Genomic DNA, 20,000 nt, shown 5'->3' with positions numbered 1-20,000 from the left:
GATATGTTGACACCTTGACGCCCTCGCCGCTCAACATTAGAAGCAGCTATTTAACACACGGCAGGTGGACACAGGCGACCCCGTGCATGGTAACTCACCTGTCCAGCCGGCAATTACAGGTGGGTGGATGTAATTACGTGTTTTGTGGGCAATTAATAGAAAAATGAGTGTACAGATATCTCACTTCTTAATAACCTCGGCTGCCTAACTTGTCCCAATAATGTCAGCCTCGTATTCGTTAAGATAGCAAAGGTAATGTTTGGGGGATATGATATAGCTGCGCAAGGCCTCGGTGCTCATCTTTGCAACATTATTCCTTGACCCATCACGAGACAAGGCCACCAGGTTACCTCAGTGTCTTCCCCAGGTGTTCCCAGGTACACACATATTATCGACCAGCCTGAAAGGGAGGATGAGCAGCTGGGTGTTATGCGTTGTGACTGCCCAAGCCGGGATTCGAACCCTGGCCCACATATTTGTAGTTAGCTTTGCCAGCCACTACACCATGGAGGTTAAGGAAGGGCTTAGTTAGAGTGGAAATGGAGCTGCCTCCAAACACGTCTTAAGACAAGATTATATTTCATCATGTTACATTAACCCAATAGCAGCAGGGATCTTGTTTCTTAATGGTCCCTCTAAGCGAGAAAAAATCACCCCTCATGCAAACCTTTTAATGATATATATTAAAGCATTTGTGATCAGATTATGTATCATCTGTTTTTGGGGGTTTATATCATGGCACAAATTTGGCCTGTCGCTGCTACACGGTAAAGCCACAAATTTGGCCCATCGCTGCTACACAGTAAAGCCACAAATTTGGCCCATTACTGGTACATGGTAAAGCCACAAATTTGGCCCGTCGCTGCTACACAGTACAGCCACAAATTTGGCCCGTCACTGCTACATGGTAAAGCCACAAATTTGGCCTGTCGCTGCTACACAGTACAGCCACAAATTTGGCCCGTCACTGCTACACAGTAAAGCCACAAATTTGGCCCGTCACTGCTACACAGTAAAGCCACAAATTTGGCCCGTCACTGCTACACAGTAAAGCCACAAATTTGGCCCGTCACTGCTACACGGTAAAGCCACAAATTTGGCCCGTCGCTGCTACACAGTACAGCCACAAATTTGGCCCGTCGCTGCTACCGGGTTAATGTGGTTAGCACCTGTTGCAGGAGGTTGTTAAGTTTCATTTGGTTAGATTGAAGTAATTGATGGTCAAGGGGGGGGGGGGGGAGTCCCAGCACAGGTTAGGTAACTCACTAAGTATGATTTGAAATGTCATCTACTTTAATTCTTTCTCCCAAGTTCAAAATGTCGCAGCCCACCCCCGCCTCACCAACCGAGCCCAAACTACCTCCGCCGCGCGTGGAGGAGTTTCAGTTTGACGCGTGGACGCTGCGGGTGGTGAAGAGCCACATCATGGGGTCACAGTGCGAGGCCACGACACCCTGCACGCCACAGACACAGAATGATGACCTGTGCAACTTTTGTAGGTGAGAGAGAGAGAGAGAGAGAGAGAGAGAGAGAGAGAGAGAGAGAGAGAGAGAATAAGGCCTTCCTTGTATTAACTCCCGCCCATAATTCTACTTCTGCTAAAATATGAATCCATAAATAAGCCCATAAATAAATAATTATATAGCTAAACCAATACATAAAACAACAGTAAATAAGTAAATGAATAATAATTAAACAAACCACTCGATAAAGAATAAATTAAAACAGGAAATAAAGGAATAAGTTTAAGAATAAGGAATATGTCAAGGAATAAAAATGAAACCAGAGACTAAATCAAGCAAGCAATAAGGAACTAAACCCTTCCAACACCAACAATAAACGCCAGACTCTTCCCTTAGGTACGAGAGAGAGCTGGAACTTCCGTCCCTGCCCGACATGGTGTTCGCCAACAACCTCCTGGAGCTACAGCATCGCGGCGGAGGAGCCATCGCCTTCACCGCCCTGGACGCCCTGCGCTGCGTCAACCCCAGGGAAAGCACGGTGCAGGTCGCCCATGCCAAGGTGTGGAGGGAGGCAAGGTGAGGGGCAAGGGTTATGTGTGTGTGTGCGTGTGTGTGTTGGTGGTGGCATGTGTGGGTCTTTTAAAAGTGAGGAAATTGTTGCTGTATGTTGCTGTGTCTAGAAGGGAGGTGATGGGGATGGGGGAGGGGCTGTGTGTGTGGTGGTGGCATGTGTGGGTCTTTTAAAAGTGAGGAAATTGTTGCTGTATGTTGCTGTATCTTGAAGGGAGGTGATGGGGATGGGGGAGGGGCTGTGTGTGTTGGTAGTGTTTATAGGCCTTAAAAAGATCAAGATATTATTTACGATAAATGTTAGATTTTTCAAGTTTAAAAATTTATGTTGCCAAAAGTTGCTGGATCCCTCTATCCCAAGATTTACTGTTACATATTAATACAGTTTTGAATCCTTTTTTAGACATGATCCCAAACTAATTACTGACTAAATGATTACAATAATGAGTCACTTAACCAGATCCCAAAGAGACTTGCTGTGTGGTTCCCTTCGTCACATTTCTCACCTTCTAATCAACACCTTACACGACATTTTCATAATAATTTCTTGTCTGGTTTGGCGATAGTTAGTTGCACATTTTTTTCCTCCATTTAAAAGAGGAAAAAACTATTAACCTACATAACCTAAAACAATCATATATCATGTCCCTCTCTCTCCCTTCCTTGACCCCAGAGCCGACTGTGAGGGCGTGCAGAAGGTGGTTGAGCCCTACGACTGGACCTACACCACCAACTTCCGGGGGCGGCTGAGTGGCGGCCTGGTGGCGAAGGAGACGACGGAGCGCATCGACCTGGACCGTCTCAAGAAGCAGGAGGAGATCAAGTTCTATGGCGAGATATTTCTGTTCGAGGACGAGCTGGACGATAATGGCTGCACGAGGTGTGTAGTCAAAGTGGTAAGGACGGAGGGGGAGAGCCGGGCTGGAGGGTTCTGTTCTGTGCGGTCTTTTTTTTGGTTGTATTTTTGCAAACTTTCTTAGGGTTCTTTAATGGTTCTGTTCCGTGCGGTCTGTTTCCTGTGTTTTATCCAGTTGTATTTTTGCAATCATATTCTTCTTAGGGTTCTTTAATGGTTCTGTTCTGTGTGGTCTTTTTTTTGGTCGTATTTTTGCAATCATATTCTTCTTAATGGTTCTGTTCTGTGCGGTCTGTTTTTTGGTCGTATTTTTGCAAACCTTCTTAGGGTTCCTTAATGGTTCTGTTCTGTGCGGTCTGTTTTTTGGTCGTATTTTTGCAAACCTTCTTAGGGTTCCTTAATGGTTCTGTTCTGTGCGGTCTGTTTCCTGTGTTTTATCCAGTCGTATTTTTGCAATCATATTCTTCTTAGGGTTCTTTAATGGTTCTGTTCCGTGTGGTCTGTTTCCTGTGTTTTATCCAGTCGTATTTTTGCAATCATATTCTTCTTAGGGTTCTTTAATGGTTCTGTTTCCTGTGTTTTATCCAGTCGTATTTTTGCAATCATATTCTTCTTAGGGTTCTTTAATGGTTCTGTTCTGTGTGGTCTTTTTTTTGGTCGTATTTTTGCAATCATATTCTTCTTAGGGTTCTTTAATGGTTCTGTTCTGTGGTCTATATTCTTCTTAGGGTTCCTTAATGGTTCTGTTCTGTGCGGTCTGTTTTTTGGTCGTATTTTTGCAACCATATTCTTCTTAGGGTTCTTTAATGGTTCTGTTCTGTGTGGTCTGTTTCCTGTGTTTTATCCAGTCATATTTTTGCAATCATATTCTTCTTAGGGTTCTTTAATGGTTCTGTTCTGTGTGGTCTGTTTCCTGTGTTTTATCCAGTCGTATTTTTGCAATCATATTCTTCTTAGGGTTCTTTAATGGTTCTGTTCTGTGTGGTCTGTTTCCTGTGTTTTATCCAGTCGTATTTTTGCAATCATATTCTTCTTAGGGTTCTTTAATGGTTCTGTTCTGTGCGGTCTTTTTTTTGGTCGTATTTTTGCAATCATATTCTTCTTAGGGTTCTTTAATGGTTCTATTCCGTGTGGTCTGTTTCCTGTGTTTTATCCAGTCGTATTTTTGCAATCATATTCTTCTTAGGGTTCTTTAATGGTTCTGTTCCGTGTGGTCTGTTTCCTGTGTTTTATCCAGTCATATTTTTGCAATCATATTCTTCTTAGGGTTCTTTAATGGTTCTGTTCTGTGTGGTCTGTTTCCTGTGTTTTATCCAGTCGTATTTTTGCAATCGTATTCTTGTAATAGGCCTATCCCCTTTAACGGTTCTGTTGGGGAGCTCTGTTTGTGGGTTTTATCCAGTGGGGAGCATATTTAAACTACCCCAACTAAACTTTACATTACCTAACCTCTATGTCCATTCACCTATTTTTTTTATTTTGTCGTGGCTCAGAATGTTAGTCTAAATTCATAAGGAAAATGACGGAAGAGATAATGAATAAATATATGAGACGGCAAAAAGCGACGAGGGAAAAAAATAACTTGAAAGAAACGGGAGAAGAAAAAAATAATAAGGAAAATAATGAGAAAAATAATTGTAAAAAAAAAATTAAAAAATGGCTTCAGAAACTCGAAAAATCAATCAACCAAACTAATGATAAAAGACAAAGCAAGAAAAATCAACCAAACTAACATAATCATAAAAAAAATAAAAAAAATGGCTTCAAAAACTCAATCAACCAAACTAATGATAAAAGACAAAGCAAGAAAAATCAACCAAACTAACATAATCATAAAAAAAATAAAAAAAATGGCTTCAAAAACTCAATCAACCAAATTAATGATAAAAAACAAAGCAAGAAAAATCAACCAAAATAACATAATCATAAAAAAAATAAAAAAAATGGCTTCAAAAACTCAATCAACCAAATTAATGATAAAAAACAAAGTAAGAAAAATCAACCAGACTAACATAAGAATCATAAAAAAAAAAAAATGGCTTCAAAAACTCGAAAAATCAATCAACCAAACTAATTATAAAAAACAAAGCAAGAAAAATCAACCAAACTAACATAAAAATCATAAAAAAATTAAAAAAATGGCTTCAAAAACTCAATCAACCAAATTAATGATAAAAAACAAAGCAAGAAAAATCAACCAAACTAACATAATCATAAAAAAAATAAAAAAATGGCTTCAAAAACTCAATCAACCAAATTAATGATAAAAAACAAAGCAAGAAAAATCAACCAAAATAACATAATCATAAAAAAAATAAAAAAATGGCTTCAAAAACTCAATCAACCAAATTAATGATAAAAAACAAAGCAAGAAAAATCAACCAAACTAACATAATCATAAAAAAAAATTAAAAAATGGCTTCAAAAACTCAATCAACCAAACTAATGATAAAAAACAAAGCAAGAAAAATCAACCAAAATAACAATCATAAAAAAAAAAAAAAAAATGGCTTCAAAAAATCAATCAACCAAACTAATTATAAAAAAACAAAGCAAGAAAAATCAACCAAAATAACAATCATAAAAAAAAAAAAAAAATGTCTTCAAACACTCAAAAACTCAATCAACCAAACTAATGATAAAAACCAAACCAAGAAAAATCAACCAAACTAACATAAAAATCATAAAAAAAATTAAAAAATGCGACTTCAAAAACTAAAAAAAAATATCCATCTTCCGAACCCTAATCAACCGACCCCCCCCAGCGTGTGATGCCCAGCGGTCTGTTCGTGGTGCTGCGTCACTACCTGCGTGTGGACCAGGTCATCGTGCGGATCAACGACACACGCCTCTACAGCCCCGCCGGCGCTGACTACATCCTCAGGGAGAGCTCCACCCGGGAGGCACCCATTGATAAGCTGCGGGTGAGATACTAGAGTTTTATTTGCTTGGTTTGTATATGTTAACTTTTTCTTGTTTTTTTATGTGTTCCGAGACTTTTTTTCTCATTCGCCTTAAGGTATTTCAAAGTTTTCTTGCATTCAGTTCTGCCTAGAAGTCATAATTAAGCTATGGGTGAGATTCTAGAGTTTTATTTGCCTGGTTTGTATGTTAACTTTCTCCAAAATACTTCTCAGCTTCTTCATTTCTATGGTTTTTATTTCTTAAGTCTTTCTCATGTGGTTTATAATTCTAAAACTCTTCTTTCTCATCTTCTTTATACTATTCAAATCTTCTATGGGTGAGATTGTAGAGTTTTGTTTACCTGGTTTGTATATGTTAACTTTCTCTTGTTTTTTTATGTATTCCGAGACTTTTTTCTCATTCGCCTTAAGGTATTTCAAGGTTTTCTGTCGTCCAAATCCACGCACTCACCCATTGATAAGCTGCGGGTGAGATACTAGAGTTTTATTTGCTTGGTTTGTATATGTTAACTTTCTCTTGTTTTTTTATGTGTTTCGAGACTTTTTTCTCATTCGCCTTGAGGTATTTCAAGGTTTTCTCTCGTCCAAATCCACGCACTCACCCATGGATAAGCTACGGGTGAGATACTAGAGTTTTATTTGCCTGGTTTGTATATGTTAACTTTCTCTTGTTTTTTTATGTGTTCCGAGACTTTTTTCTCATTCGCCTTAAGGTATTTCAAGGTTTTCTCTCGTCCAAATCCACGCAGTCACCCATTGATAAGCTCCGGGTGAGATACTAGAGTTTTATTTGCCTGGTTTGTATATGTTAACTTTCTCTTGTTTTTTTATGTGTTCCGAGACTTTTTTTCTCATTCGCCTTAAGGTATTTCAAGGTTTTCTCTCGTCCAAATCCACGCAGTCACCCGTCGATAAGCTACGGGTGAGATACTAGAGTTTTATTTACCTGGTTTGTATATGTTAACTTTTCTTGTTTTTTTATGTGTTCCGAGACTTTTTTCTCATTCGCCTTAAGGTATTTCAAGGTTTTCTCTCGTCCAAATCCATGCAGTCACCCATTGATAAGCTGCGGGTGAGATTCTAGAGTTTTATTTGCCTGGTTTGTATATGTTAACTTTTTCTTGTTTTTTTTATGTGTTTCGAGACTTTTTTCTCATTCGCCTTAAGGTATTTCAAGGTTTTCTCTCGTCCAAATCCACGCAGTCACCCGTCGATAAGCTACGGGTGAGATACTAGAGTTTTATTCACCTGGTTTGTATATGTTAACTTTCTCTTGTTTTTTTATGTGTTCCGAGACTTTTTTTCTCATTCAAGGTTTTCTCTCGTTCAAATCCACGCAGTCACCCGTCGATAAGCTCCGGGTGAGATTCTGGCTTGTATTCCTTGCTCTCTTTCTTTTCTGCTTATTATTATTATTATTATTCCTAAACTTTTGTCTCATTCATTTTTTTATTATTTACAAGCTTTCTCTCATTTTATATGTTATTCCAAAACTCTTCTTTCTCACCCCATTTTATATTTCATTTGTTGTTTTTTTATATTACGAATTTCTCCTCCACGCAGGTCCCGTCATCCATATACAGCAATCCAGATGTAGTGTGGCAGCATCTCCCTGTGGTGGAGGAGAAGGTGGATAAGCTGTGCCCGTCATCCACATCCGCTGGGGAGTGATGGCATTCCACGGCGGTCAAGTTATCATTATCAGTCCTCCTTTGCCTTCAACATAGCCTGGTGCTCCTCCCTTGAAACAGTACACAAGCTTCAATACATTCTCCTCATTCCATTGCTTGTGTTTCTCTCCTCCAGCATCCTTGGGGGCCTCGTGGTGCAGTGGTTAGCACACTCGGCTCACAATCGAGAGCGCCTGGGTTTGATTCCCGGGCGGAGTGGAAAAAATTGGGCGGCTTTTCCGATACCCTACGCCCCTGTCCACCCAGCAGTGAATGGGTACCAGGTATTAATCGTCCCCTCCCGTCCCCTCTAGTACCCTCTTGTCCCCTGTCGTCCCCTCTCCTCCCCTCCCGTCCCCTCTAGTACCCTCTTGTCCCCTGTCGTCCCCTCTCCTCCCCTCCCGTCCCCTCTAGTACCCTCTTGTCCCCTGTCGTCCCCTCTCCTCCCCTCCCGTCCCCTCTAGTACCCTCTTGTCCCCGGTCGTCCCCTCTCCTCCCCACCCGTCCCCTCTAGTACAGGAAAACCCCGATATCAAAGCTCGATGGATATCTGAAAGTGAAAAATATAGGACAATTTTCGGTTCACGAAAGACATACAGTTTCGGGTGCATTCGCCGTCAACAGCCTCACGACACGCAGTGATTAGGCAGCAAGTGTCCATGTCCAGTCCCTCCACTTCAACGCTCATCATAGCGTTGCCAGTTTGTGAACCTTGCTTCGACTCGAATCAAACACATCCCAGCCAGCGTGAGGAAGCGTGAGGGTGATGGAGGGGTTGGGGGCTGAGGAAGCGGTGGTGTACTGTTCAGAGTGAAACTGGCCTTTCACAGCTTGGGAAGTAAACATTGGCAATGTTAAGTGATGAGTTGTAGTGACGAGTTAGAGGGGATTGTCCTAACATATGTAATGCATTTCTATAACCGTAAAGGAACAGGAAATGGTAATTGTTTTTAATTATTTATGAGCCTTGCGTTTCATTGTATTGTGAGTAGTAAATTGCTTTTAAGCATAGTTATATTTAACTTTTTTTTTTTTTTTTTTTTGCTGGCGCTGGTCCCTAACCCCCCTATTTATTAACAATCCTATGGGGGAAATGGCTTCGATATACGAAAAATCGATAAACGAAAGGTTTTTTCAGTCCCTAACCCTTTCGTATATAGGGGATTTCCTGTACCCTCTTGTCCCCTGTCGTCCCCTCTCCTCCCCTCTCGTCCCCTCTCACACAGCCACACAATGACATACGGCATTTCTACATTGCCAGAGGGTGGTAATATTGAAGGTTCCTTACTCAAGATAACTTTATTAAAATATCCAGATCTTGTGGGAAGGAGGAGGTGGTTACAGAAGTTATAAGTGGTCAAACATCGAGCCAAAAACAGTAACTGGACGTAGTATAAGCGAAAGAAGAACTGCGTTTAATCTCAAGAAAGAACCATAAACGCTTGAAATACTTGGCACATAGACTCAGGCACTTAGAACCAGCCTCACACCCTCCTATTTATGTTAACTATTCCTATGTGCTTAAGTTTGCTGTAAAAGACTTGAACTCGTGTGCTCGTAACACTCGGAAGCACATAGACTCAGGCACTTGAACCAGCCTCACACCCTCCTATTTATGTTAACTATTCCTATGTGCTTAAGTTTGCTGTAAAAGACTTGAACTCGTGTGCTCGTAACACTCGGAAGCACATAGACTCAGGCACTTGAAGCACCCTCACACCCTCCAATTCTGTACTTATATTAACTATTCCTATGTGCTTAAGTTTGTTGTAAAAGACTTGAACTCGTGTGCTCGTAACACTTGGAAGCACATAGACTCAGGCACTTGAACCAGCCTCACACCCTCCTATTTATGTTAACTATTCCTATGTGCTTAAGTTTGTTCTAAAATCCTTGAATTTGTGTGCTCGTAACACTCAGAAGCACATAGACTCAGGCACTTGAACCAGCCTCACACCCTCCAATTCTGTACTTATGTTAACTATTCCTATGTGCTTAAGTTTGCTGTAAAAGACTTGAATTCGTGTGCTCGTAACACTCAGAAGCACATAGACTCAGGCACTTGAACCAGCCTCACACCCTCCAATTCTGTACTTATGTTAACTATTCCTATGTGCTTAAGTTTGTTGTAAAAGACTTGAATTCGTGTGCTCGTAACACTCGGAAGAAAAGAAACAATGGAAGGACTTGGAGAGACAGGGAGGTAAGGTTTGAGGTACAGTCACCCCTCAAATAGCACGGTTTTCAATAGTTCAGTTTCAGTTTTATACGGATTGTCACGGAAGATATTTTTAGGACTTTAAAATTTTCTGCTCGCTGGGAAATTTAAAAATCCTAAAAAAAATCCTCCATGAAAATACACATAAAACCGGAACCGTACTATTTGAGGGGCGACTGTATTACTAAAACTAGTCTGTGCGTCGTAACAGCTGATCGGTGCGTGGGAAACAGCTCCGTAGAATCAAAGACTTTCTCGTTTGATAATATAACAGTTTGTGGGTCTATAACAACCTGTCCATTCATGTGTGATTATACAGTCCATTCATGTGATTATAAAAATACTAGTCTGAATACTCTGTGCGATTATAACAACTCTTCCGTAAGCTTGGCGAGAGGTCCGTAAGCTTATCAACTGGTTTGCAAGCTTAACAAGTGATTCATAGGCTTATCAACTCATTTGTAAGCTTACCAACACATTCTTAAACTTACTAATACATTCACAAGCTTAACAACTGATTCGTAAGCTTAACAAGAGATTCATAGGTTTACCAACTCATTTGTAAGCTTACCAATACATTCGTAAGCTCAACAAGAGATTCATAGGCTTAACTCATTCGTAAGCTTACCAACTCATTCTTAAACTTACTAATACATTCATAAGCTTAACAACTGATTCGTAAGCTTAACAAGAGATTCATAGGCTTACCAAAACATTCGTAAGCTTACCAACACATTCATAAGCTTACCAACACATTCATAAGCTTACCAAAACATTCGTAAGCTTACCAACACATTCATAAGCTTACCAAAACATTCGTAAGCTTACCAACACATTTGTAAGCTTACCAAAACATTCATAAGCTTAACAAGATATTCGTAAGCTTACCAACACATTCGTAAGCTTACCAAAACATTCATAAGCTTAACAAGAGATTCATAAGCTTACCAACACATTCATAAGCTTACCAAAACATTCATAAGCTTACCAAAACATTCATAAGCTTACCAACACATTCGTAAGCTTACCAAAACATTCATAAGCTTACCAAAACATTCATAAGCTTACCAACACATTCATAAGCTTACCAACACATTTGTAAGCTTACCAAAACATTCATAAGCTTACCAAAACATTCATAAGCTTACCAAAACATTCATAAGCTTACCAACACGTTCGTAAGCTCATTAAAACGTTCACAAGCTTAGCGAAAGGTTCTGAAGCTCAACAACAGGTTCGTAACATCCATAACTGTGGTTCTGACGCTTATAAAATTCTTAGTCCATAACAAAATAAACTCTTAACTCTTAACAGTACCCAGAGAGAGAGAGAGAGAGAGAGAGAGAGAGAGAGATTCATAGGTGAGATTAAACAGAGTATAAGCGACACAAGATCCTTCGTTCGTCAGGCACACGAGGCGACCACTTATGAACCGACGCTAAAAGATAATAAATGAAATAATAATAATAATAATAAAAAGTAAAAAGAAGTAATGAAAAGTAAGAAAAGTAATAACATAAGTAATAAAAATAATCACTATAAGAAAGATGTGAAATAATAAACGTAATAACATTTTTTTTTTTTAGCTTGAAATGGGAAAAAAAACATCAGACAGACAGAAAGCAATTACACTTAGCCATTCAACAGTTTCCCCATAAATGCAACGGTTAAAACACCCTCGGCAACACTGCTTCACCCTCGCCACGCCTATAGAAATACCAGTGTTGCCACATCATCGTACTCAGCACCCTTGCATCATCTATAGATCTCAGTGTTACCAGATCAACATATTCAGCACCCTCATGATGTCTATCGATCTCAGTGTTACCACATCATCATGCTCAGCACCCTTGCATCATCTATAGAGCTCAGTGTTACCAGATCAACATATTCAGCACCCTCATGATGTCTACAGATCTCAGTGTTACCACATCATTGTACTCAGCACCCTTGCATCATCTATAGATCTCAGTGTTACCAGATCAACATATTCAGCACACTGTCTCCCTTGGTTTCTGGCTACACTGCAAACTACAAAAAACACGAGATACTGAAAAAATCTACAACTCTAACAACTGGCTACTTTGCTAATCATGGAAGGCAGGAAAAGATAAAGAAAATAAGATACTGAAATTGTCTGCAAACTACAAAAAACAAGAGATCTACAACTCTAACAACTGGCTACTTTGCTAATCATGGAAGGCAGGAAAAGAAAATAAGATACTGAAATTGTCTGCAAACTACATCTACTAAACTTGAATGACTGAATGAAAGGTAATTTTGGTGCGCGCTAACCTGGTGTGCCAAGCTTCCTGTGGCTGATACGAGGGTAGTGACCTGCAACACACTGCCAGAAACACCTCAGCGGAAGGCTATGAAGAGAAGAGGTTTGGGGACGTAAGCTTTACAGGAGAAACAAAAACATGGACACTTAACAACACATGAAGGAACAAACAAACAAAAAACTAGTATTATCAGACCTAACCATTGTGTAAGGAGTAGAAAATGAGGTTATAGGACATTAGCCTTACAAAAGAAATACAGAAAACATTGAAAACACAGCAAGACACATAGAAAACATTAAGAAAACTAGTATTATCAGACCTAACCATTGTGTAAGGAGTAGAAAATGAGGTTATAGGACATTAGCCTTACAAAAGAAATACAGAAAACATAGAGAACATTGAAAACTATTAAGAAAACTAGTATTATCAGACCTAACCATTGTGTAAGGAGTAGAAAATGAGGTTATAGGACATTAGCCTTACAAAAGAAATACAGAAAACATAGAGAACATTGAAAACACAGCAAGACACATAAAAAAACTATTATGAAAACTAGTATAAGCAGATCTAACCATTGTGTAAGGAGCTTAACAAAGAGAGGTTAGGGGACGTTAGACCATGAAGAACAATATGAACACATGAAGGAACAAACAGGCATTAAGAAAACTATTATTGTCAGATCTAATCCTTGTGTATTATTGAGTGGAAAAGAAAGAGGTTATAGAATGTTAGTTTTACCGATGAAATTAAGCAAAGCATCAAGAACTTCAAGAACACACTCACAAAAAAATAAAGAAAGAAAAACATTAAGAAAACTATTATTGTCAGACCTAATCCTTGTGTATTATTGAGTGGAAAAGAAAGAGGTTATAGAATGTTAGTTTTACCGATGAAATTAAGCAAAGCATCAAGAACTTCAAAAACACACTCACCAAAAAATAAAGAAAGAAAAACATTAAGAAAACTATTATTGTCAGATGTAACCATTGTATAAAAAGTATAAAAAACGTTCAGGGGCATTACTCTTACAAAACAAAGTAAGGAAAACGTTAAGAAATTAGGAACACATTAAGAAATATAAAGAACATTAAGAAAACTATAATTATCAGATCTAACCATTGTAAAGAGAACTGGAAAAGAGTGTATGGGACATCAGCCTTATAAAATAAATAAAAAATAAAGAAATGCTTGAAGACATTGAGAAATACAAAAACAACTATTATTATCAAACCTAACCATTGCGTAAGAGAACTGAATAAGAGTGTATGGGACATCAGCCTTATAAAAGAAATAAAAAATAAAGAAATGCTTGAAGACATTGAGAAATACAAAAACAACTATTATTATCAGACCTAACCATTGCATAAGAGAACTGAATAAGAGTGTATGGGACATCAGCCTTATAAAATAAATAAAAAATAAAGAAATGCTTGAAGACATTGAGAAATACAAAAACAACTATTATTATCAGATCTAACCATTGCATAAGAGAACTGAATAAGAGTGTATGGGACATCAGCCTTATAAAATAAATAAAAAATAAAGAAATGCATGAAGACATTGAGAAATACAAAAACAACTATTATTATCAGACCTAACCATTGTGTAAGAGAACTGGATAAGAGTGCATGGGACATCAGCCTTACAAAATAAATAAAAAATAAAGAAATGCTTGAAGACATTGAGAAATACAAAAGCAACTCTTATTATCAGATCTAACCTCATGTAGTAAAACTGTCATGTTAAGTAATGCATGGGATACAGAGTAGATATTGCAAGAATGTCATGATTTTTAAGTTCACCTAATACAGCTAATACAAATTTTAAAACAGCACCATAATTTGAACTAGTCACCACAAAGCTTCCTAATGCCATCACAACACTCAAGAACACATCCACAGACGACACACCAGTAGAAAATAAAGATCAGACGCCTTCACATCGGTTTAAGTGTGTTGAAACTACTCCACATGGTAATCTCTCCCCTGTCTGGTCACCTTACAGACAACACAAAGCTTCCTTATGCTGTCACAACACTCAAAAACATATCCACAGACGACACACCACTAGAAAATAAGGATCAGACACCTTTACATCGGTTTAAGTGTGTTGAAACTACTCCACATGGTAATCTCTCCCCTGTCTGGTCACCTTACAGACAACACAAGTCTTCCAAATGCCGTCACAACACTCAAAAGCGTATCCACAGACGACACACCAGTAGAAAATAAAGATCAGAAGCCTTCACATTGGTTAAGTATGCTGAAACTACTCCACATGGTAATCTCTCCCCTGTCTGGTCACCTTACAGACAACACAAAGCTTCCTTATGCTGTCAGTACACCCAAAAACGTACCCACAGACATCAGAACAGAGGACAATGTGGGTTCAAAGCCTTCACATTGTTTTAAGTATGCTGAAACTACTCCACATGGTAACCTGTTCTCTGTCTGGTCAGCTTGCAGACAACCCAAAGCTTCCTTATGCTGTCAGTACGCCCAAAAACGTACCCACAGACATCAGAACAGAGGACAATGTGGGTTCAAAGCCTTCACATTGTTTTAAGTATGTTGAAACTACTCCACATGGTAATCTCTCCCCTGTCTGGTCACCTTACAGACAACACAAGGTCTCCAGATGCTGTTGACAGGCTTAAGACCATATCCCCAGACACCAGAATGACAGAACAGAGGACAATGTGGGTTTGAAGGCTTTATATCAATTTAAGTATTATGAAACTACCCCACACATAGCCTGTTTTCCCTCTGTGGTCACCTTACAGACAACACAAGGTCTCCAGATGCTGTTGACAGACTTAAGACCATATCCCAAGACACCAGACTGACAGAACAGGGCACAATGTGGGTCTGAAGGCTTTATATTAATTTAAGTATTACGAAACTACCCCACACATTAGCCTGTTTTCTCTCTGTGGTCACCTTACGGACAATACAAGGTCTCCAGATGCTGTTGACAGGCTTAAGACCATATCCCAAGACACCAGACTGACAGAACAGGGCACAATGTGGGTCTGAAGGCTTTATATTAATTTAAGTATTACGAAACTACCCCACACATTAGCCTGTTTTCTCTCTGTGGTCACCTTACGGACAATACAAGGTCTCCAGATGCTGTTGACAGACTTAAGACCATATCCCAAGACAACAGACTGACAGAACAGAGGACAATGTGGGTTTGAAGGCTTTATATCAATTTAAGTATTACGAAAGTACCCCACACGTTAGCCTGTTTTCTCTCTGTGGTCACCTTATGGACAATACAAGGTCTCCAGATGCTGTTGACAAACCTAAGAACATTAACACTACAGAACTACTGCTTGGAAAAATATAGATAAATTTAAATATAGATGCTTAGGTTTAAATATAGATGTGTAGCTTTTGTTCTGGTGCTAAAAGTGAGGCCTCCAGATACTGTTAAGACTCTAAAGACATATATAAACACTACAAAACTACTGGTTGAAAAAATATATAGATGTTTACTTTTATATATAGACACCTAGTTTTAAAAATAGATGGATAGCTTTTGTTCTGGTGCTATTAGTGAGGCCTCCAGATACTGTTAAGACTCTAAAGACATATATAAACACTGCAAAACTACTGGTTGAAAAAATATATAGATGTTTACTTTTATATATAGACACCTAGTTTTAAATATAGATGGATAGCTTTTGTTCTGGTTCCAAAAGTGAGGCCTCCAGATACTGTTAAGACTAAAGACATATATAAACACTACAAAACTACTGGTTGGAAAAATATATAGATGTTTAGTTTTATATATAGACACCTAGTTTTAAATATAGATGGATAGCTTTTGTTCTGGTTCCAAAAGTGAGGCCTCCAGATACTGTTAAGACTCAAAGACATATATAAACACTACAAAACTACTGGTTGAAAAAATATATAGATGTTTAGTTTTATATATAGACACCTAGTTTTAAATATAGATGGATAGCTTTTGTTCTGATGCTAAAAGTGAGGCCTCCAGATACTGTGAAGACTCTAAAGACATATATAAATGCTGCAAAACTACTGGTTGAAAAAATATATAGATGTTTACTTTTATATATAGACACCTAGTTTTAAATATAGATGGATAGCTTTTGTTCTGGTTCCAAAAGTGAGGCCTCCAGATACTGTTAAAACTCTAAATACATATATAAACACTGCAAAACTACTGGTTGAAAAAATATATAGATGTTTACTTTTATATATAGACACCTAGTTTTAAAAATAGATGGATAGCTTTTGTTCTGGTGATATTAGTGAGGCCTCCAGATACTGTTAAGACTCTAAAGACATATAGAAACACTACAAAACTACTGGCTGAAAAAATATATAGATGTTTAGTTTTATATATAGACACCTAGTTTTAAAAATAGATGTATAGCTTTTGTTCTGGTTCCAAAAGTAAGGCCTCCAGATACTGTCAAGACTCTAAAGACATATGTAAACACTGCATCACTACTGGTTGAAAAAATATATAGATGTTTACTTTTATATATAGACACCTAGGGCCGTATTGCCAAACATTTCGTCGCCTAAGTTCACATATTTGACAAGGCTTTCGCAGGAGTTCGGGACATTTCCAGAATTAGCATTATGACCCTAGTGGTAGTCTGATCCCTCTTCTGTACCATGAACCTGAAGAAACACTCATTAGACACTGATTAACCCCTTCTTTGACCTTTAGAAACAGCTGATGTGAGAACTGGGAAAGCCTTATAATATCGACCTTAGTTTTAAATATATGTAGATGTATAGATTTTATTTTGGTGCTAAAAGGGAGGTCCCCAAATCCTGTCGACACCTTAAAGAGATGTAAATGCTACTGAACTACCGGTTACGAAAATATAGATGTTTAAGTTTATATATAGAGGCATGGGGTTTAAATATAGATCCATAAGTTTGACTACAGCTACATCGTTTTAGGTAGACATCTAGGTTTAAATATAGAGGTCTGAATTTGAATATAGATGTCTGGGTTTAAGTATAGATGTCTAGGTTTAAATATATTGTCTAGTTTTGAATATAGATGCATAAGTCTGACTACAGGTACATCGTTTTAGGTAAAGACATCTAGGTTTAAATATAGATGTTTAAATTTGAAAATAGATGTCTGGGTTTAAGTATAGATGTCTAGGTTTAAATATATTGTCTAGTTTTGAATATAGATGCATAAGTTTGACTACAGGTACATAGTTTTAGGTAAAGACATCTAGGTTTAAATATAGATGTCTAAATTTGAATATAGATGTCTAGGTTTAAATATATTGTCTAGTTTTGAATATAGATGCATAAGTTTGACTACAGGTACATCGTTTTAGGTAAAGACATCTAGGTTTAAATATAGATGTCTAAATTTGAATATAGATGTCTAGGTTTAAGTATAGATGTCTAGGTTTAAATATATTGTCTAGTTTTGAATATAGATGCATAAGTTTGACTACAGCTACATAGTTTTAGGTAAAGACATCTAGGTTTAAATATAGTTGTCTAAATTTGAATATAGATGTCTGGGTTTAAGTATAGATGTCTAAGTTTAAATATATTGTCTAGTTTTGAATATAGATGGATAAGTTTGACTACAGGTACATAGTTTTAGGTAAAGACATCTAGGTTTAAATAAAGATGTCTAAATTTGAATATAGATGTCTGGGTTTAAGTATAGATGTCTAGGTTTAAATATATTGTCTAGTTTTGAATATAGATGCATAAGTTTGACTACAGGTACATCGTTTTAGGTAAAGACATCTAGGTTTAAATATAGATGTCTAAATTTGAATATAGATGTCTGGGTTTAAGTATAGATGTCTGGGTTTAAATATACTGTCTAGTTTTGAATATAGATCCATAAGTTTGACTACAGGTACATAGTTTTAGGTAAAGACATCTAGGTTTAAATATTGATGTCTAAATTTGAATGTAGATGTCTAGGTTTAAGTATAGATGTCTAGGTTTAAATATATTGTCTAGTTTTGAATATAGATGCATAAGTTTGACTACAGCTACATCGTTTTAGGTAAAGACATCTAGGTTTAAATATACATGTCTAAATTTGAATATAGATGTCTAGGTTTAAGTAAAGATGTCTAGGTTTAAATATATTATCTAGTTTTGAATATAGATGCATAAGTTTGACTACAGGTACATCGTTTTAGGTAAAGACATCTAGGTTTAAATATAGATGTCTAAATTTGAATATAGATGTCTGGGTTTAAGTATAGATGTCTGGGTTTAAATATATTGTCTAGTTTTGAATATAGATCCATAAGTTTGACTATAGACATTAACCCTTTCACTCCGGCATCATCGTTAGTCCTCTTCTGAACCTCTTAATCCTCTTCCATTTCCTCTTAATCCTCTTCTAAACCTCTTAATCCTCTTCCATTTTCTCTTAATCCTCTTCTAAACCTCTTAATCCTCTTCCATTTTCTCTTAATCCTCTTCTAAACCTCTTAATTCTCTTCCATTTCCTCTTAATCCTCTTCTAAACTTCTTAAGAGGAAATGAAAGAGGATTAAGAGGAATTTAGAGGAGGATTAAGAGGAATTTAGAGGAGGATTAAGAGGAATTTAGAGGAGGATTGAGGAATTTAGAGGAGGATTAAGAGGAATTTAGAGGAGGATTGAGGAATTTAGAGGAGGATTAAGAGGAATTTAGAGGAGGATTAACCATCTTCCATTTCCTCTTGAACCTTTCCATGCTGTGATGCCGGCGTCTGCGTCAGGGATGGAAAGGGTTAAGCTTTTGTTTCGGTGGTGTGCGTGCGACGGAAAGACAGATTAGTTAAGCTTTGTCGAGGCGAGGCTTGTGCAGTTTCAGGTCATTTTACATTTGTCACAACCAGCGGAAGAACGAACACACACACACACACACACACACACACACACACACACACACACAGATAAGATACACACACACACACATAACAAGACACAGAGGAGTTGAAACGCACACATATACACACAACGCTCTGTAGCCAAACCAGTGAAGAATTAAAACACACACACATACACACAGATAAGACACACACACACACACACACACACACACATATAACAAGACACAGAGGAGTTGAAACGCACACATATACACACAACGCTCTGTAGCCAAACCAGTGAAGAATTAAAACACACGCACACACACACACACATACACACAGATAAGATACACACACACACACACACACACACACACACATAACAAGACACAGAGGAGTTGAAACGCACACATATACACACAACGCTCTGTAGCCAAACCAGTGAAGAATTAAAACACACACACACACACACACACACACACATACATCTCCTACCTCGGTCACCTTCGCAATTAAAAAAATAAAGATAAAACAATATATAAGCATAAAATTAAGCGGCTATAACAGAACTTGGCACATTTTTTACATAATACGGAACAGACAGCAATAATAATAATAATAATAATGATATATAATATGTATACAACACATTACGTAAATAAAAATAATAATCCTCTCGTAAAAACATTAAAGTTGGAACACAGTGAATAGTAGAGGCATGGCAGGTAGGTGGTGGTAGTAGTAGTAGTAGTAGTAGTAGTAGTAGTAATAGTAGTAATATAGTCTCATTCCAAGAGAGAGAGAGAGAGAGAGAGAGAAGGTACCATATTAATAAAAAGTACCAGAGAAACAGATAAACAGAAGGAAAAAGTACCAACAGACAGACAAAAAGTACCAAAAAAAACATACACATATCGAAGAATTAAAGAAAAATGTACCGAACAAACAAAAATGGTACCAGAAACAGAAACAGAAGGAGTTACAAATTCAGATACCCTACATAGGAGATTCAACACCCTACTTGTACTCCTGCAGCCCCCCTACACACCCCGTCAGCCCCTGTGTTCCGAGGGCCTAGCCTGAGCTCTGTGTCACCACCAGCACCGTGGGCGGGACGGCGGAGGGGTAGGTGTTCCAGGCCTCGGCGAAGGTGTTGGCCTCAATCAGGTTCTTG

General features: G+C 37.9%; 2 protein-coding genes and 2 long non-coding RNA genes across 67 annotated transcripts in view; 2 read left to right on the top strand and 2 right to left on the bottom strand.

The window, feature by feature from the left end:
* The window catches only part of LOC126982169 (TIP41-like protein), a 7,644-nt gene extending 48 nt beyond the window's left edge, over nucleotides 1-7,596 (top strand). The window contains exons 1-6 of the mRNA XM_050834004.1: nucleotides 1-119; nucleotides 1,312-1,499; nucleotides 1,860-2,039; nucleotides 2,707-2,929; nucleotides 5,655-5,813; nucleotides 7,377-7,596. The exon at nucleotides 1-119 is cut by the window's left edge and continues 48 nt beyond it. Of these exons, the coding sequence (XP_050689961.1) occupies nucleotides 87-119; nucleotides 1,312-1,499; nucleotides 1,860-2,039; nucleotides 2,707-2,929; nucleotides 5,655-5,813; nucleotides 7,377-7,484 (891 nt within the window). The 5' untranslated portion in view covers nucleotides 1-86 and the 3' untranslated portion in view covers nucleotides 7,485-7,596. The remainder of the gene's footprint in view (nucleotides 120-1,311; nucleotides 1,500-1,859; nucleotides 2,040-2,706; nucleotides 2,930-5,654; nucleotides 5,814-7,376) is intronic.
* A 1,733-nt stretch (nucleotides 7,597-9,329) lies between these two features.
* LOC126982166 (uncharacterized) lies at nucleotides 9,330-16,663 on the bottom strand. 50 transcript variants are annotated; one of them, XR_007734720.1, is made up of 7 exons: nucleotides 16,370-16,518; nucleotides 16,080-16,224; nucleotides 14,599-15,934; nucleotides 14,426-14,444; nucleotides 13,581-14,271; nucleotides 10,470-13,459; nucleotides 9,330-10,312 (listed from the first exon to the last, which is right to left on the bottom strand). It is a non-coding gene; the product is annotated as an uncharacterized LOC126982166 (long non-coding RNA). The 50 variants fall into 50 exon arrangements; XR_007734728.1 differs by having other exon boundaries at nucleotides 13,581-14,118; XR_007734735.1 differs by having other exon boundaries at nucleotides 13,581-13,964.
* Nucleotides 16,664-16,800: 137 nt separating this feature from the next.
* Nucleotides 16,801-18,422, top strand: LOC126982167 (uncharacterized). 15 transcript variants are annotated; one of them, XR_007734754.1, is made up of 4 exons: nucleotides 16,842-16,947; nucleotides 17,087-17,900; nucleotides 18,040-18,150; nucleotides 18,290-18,422. It is a non-coding gene; the product is annotated as an uncharacterized LOC126982167 (long non-coding RNA). The 15 variants fall into 15 exon arrangements; XR_007734750.1 differs by having other exon boundaries at nucleotides 17,087-17,265; nucleotides 17,385-17,900; nucleotides 18,040-18,290; XR_007734746.1 differs by having other exon boundaries at nucleotides 17,087-17,483; nucleotides 17,623-17,900; nucleotides 18,040-18,290.
* LOC126982165 (uncharacterized) overlaps nucleotides 18,169-20,000 on the bottom strand; it is a 3,641-nt gene continuing 1,809 nt past the window's right edge. Inside the window, exons 2-3 of the mRNA XM_050834003.1 lie at nucleotides 18,500-20,000; nucleotides 18,169-18,458 (exon numbers count right to left, since the gene is read on the bottom strand). The exon at nucleotides 18,500-20,000 is cut by the window's right edge and continues 50 nt beyond it. Of these exons, the coding sequence (XP_050689960.1) occupies nucleotides 19,901-20,000 (100 nt within the window). The 3' untranslated portion in view covers nucleotides 18,169-18,458; nucleotides 18,500-19,900. The remainder of the gene's footprint in view (nucleotides 18,459-18,499) is intronic.

The sequence above is a fragment of the Eriocheir sinensis genome, chromosome 50 (assembly GCF_024679095.1).
Source record: "Eriocheir sinensis breed Jianghai 21 chromosome 50, ASM2467909v1, whole genome shotgun sequence".
Taxonomy (NCBI): domain Eukaryota; kingdom Metazoa; phylum Arthropoda; class Malacostraca; order Decapoda; family Varunidae; genus Eriocheir; species Eriocheir sinensis.
Note: the sequence above shows the minus strand (reverse complement) of the source record. Positions and strands in the feature narration are given on the sequence as shown.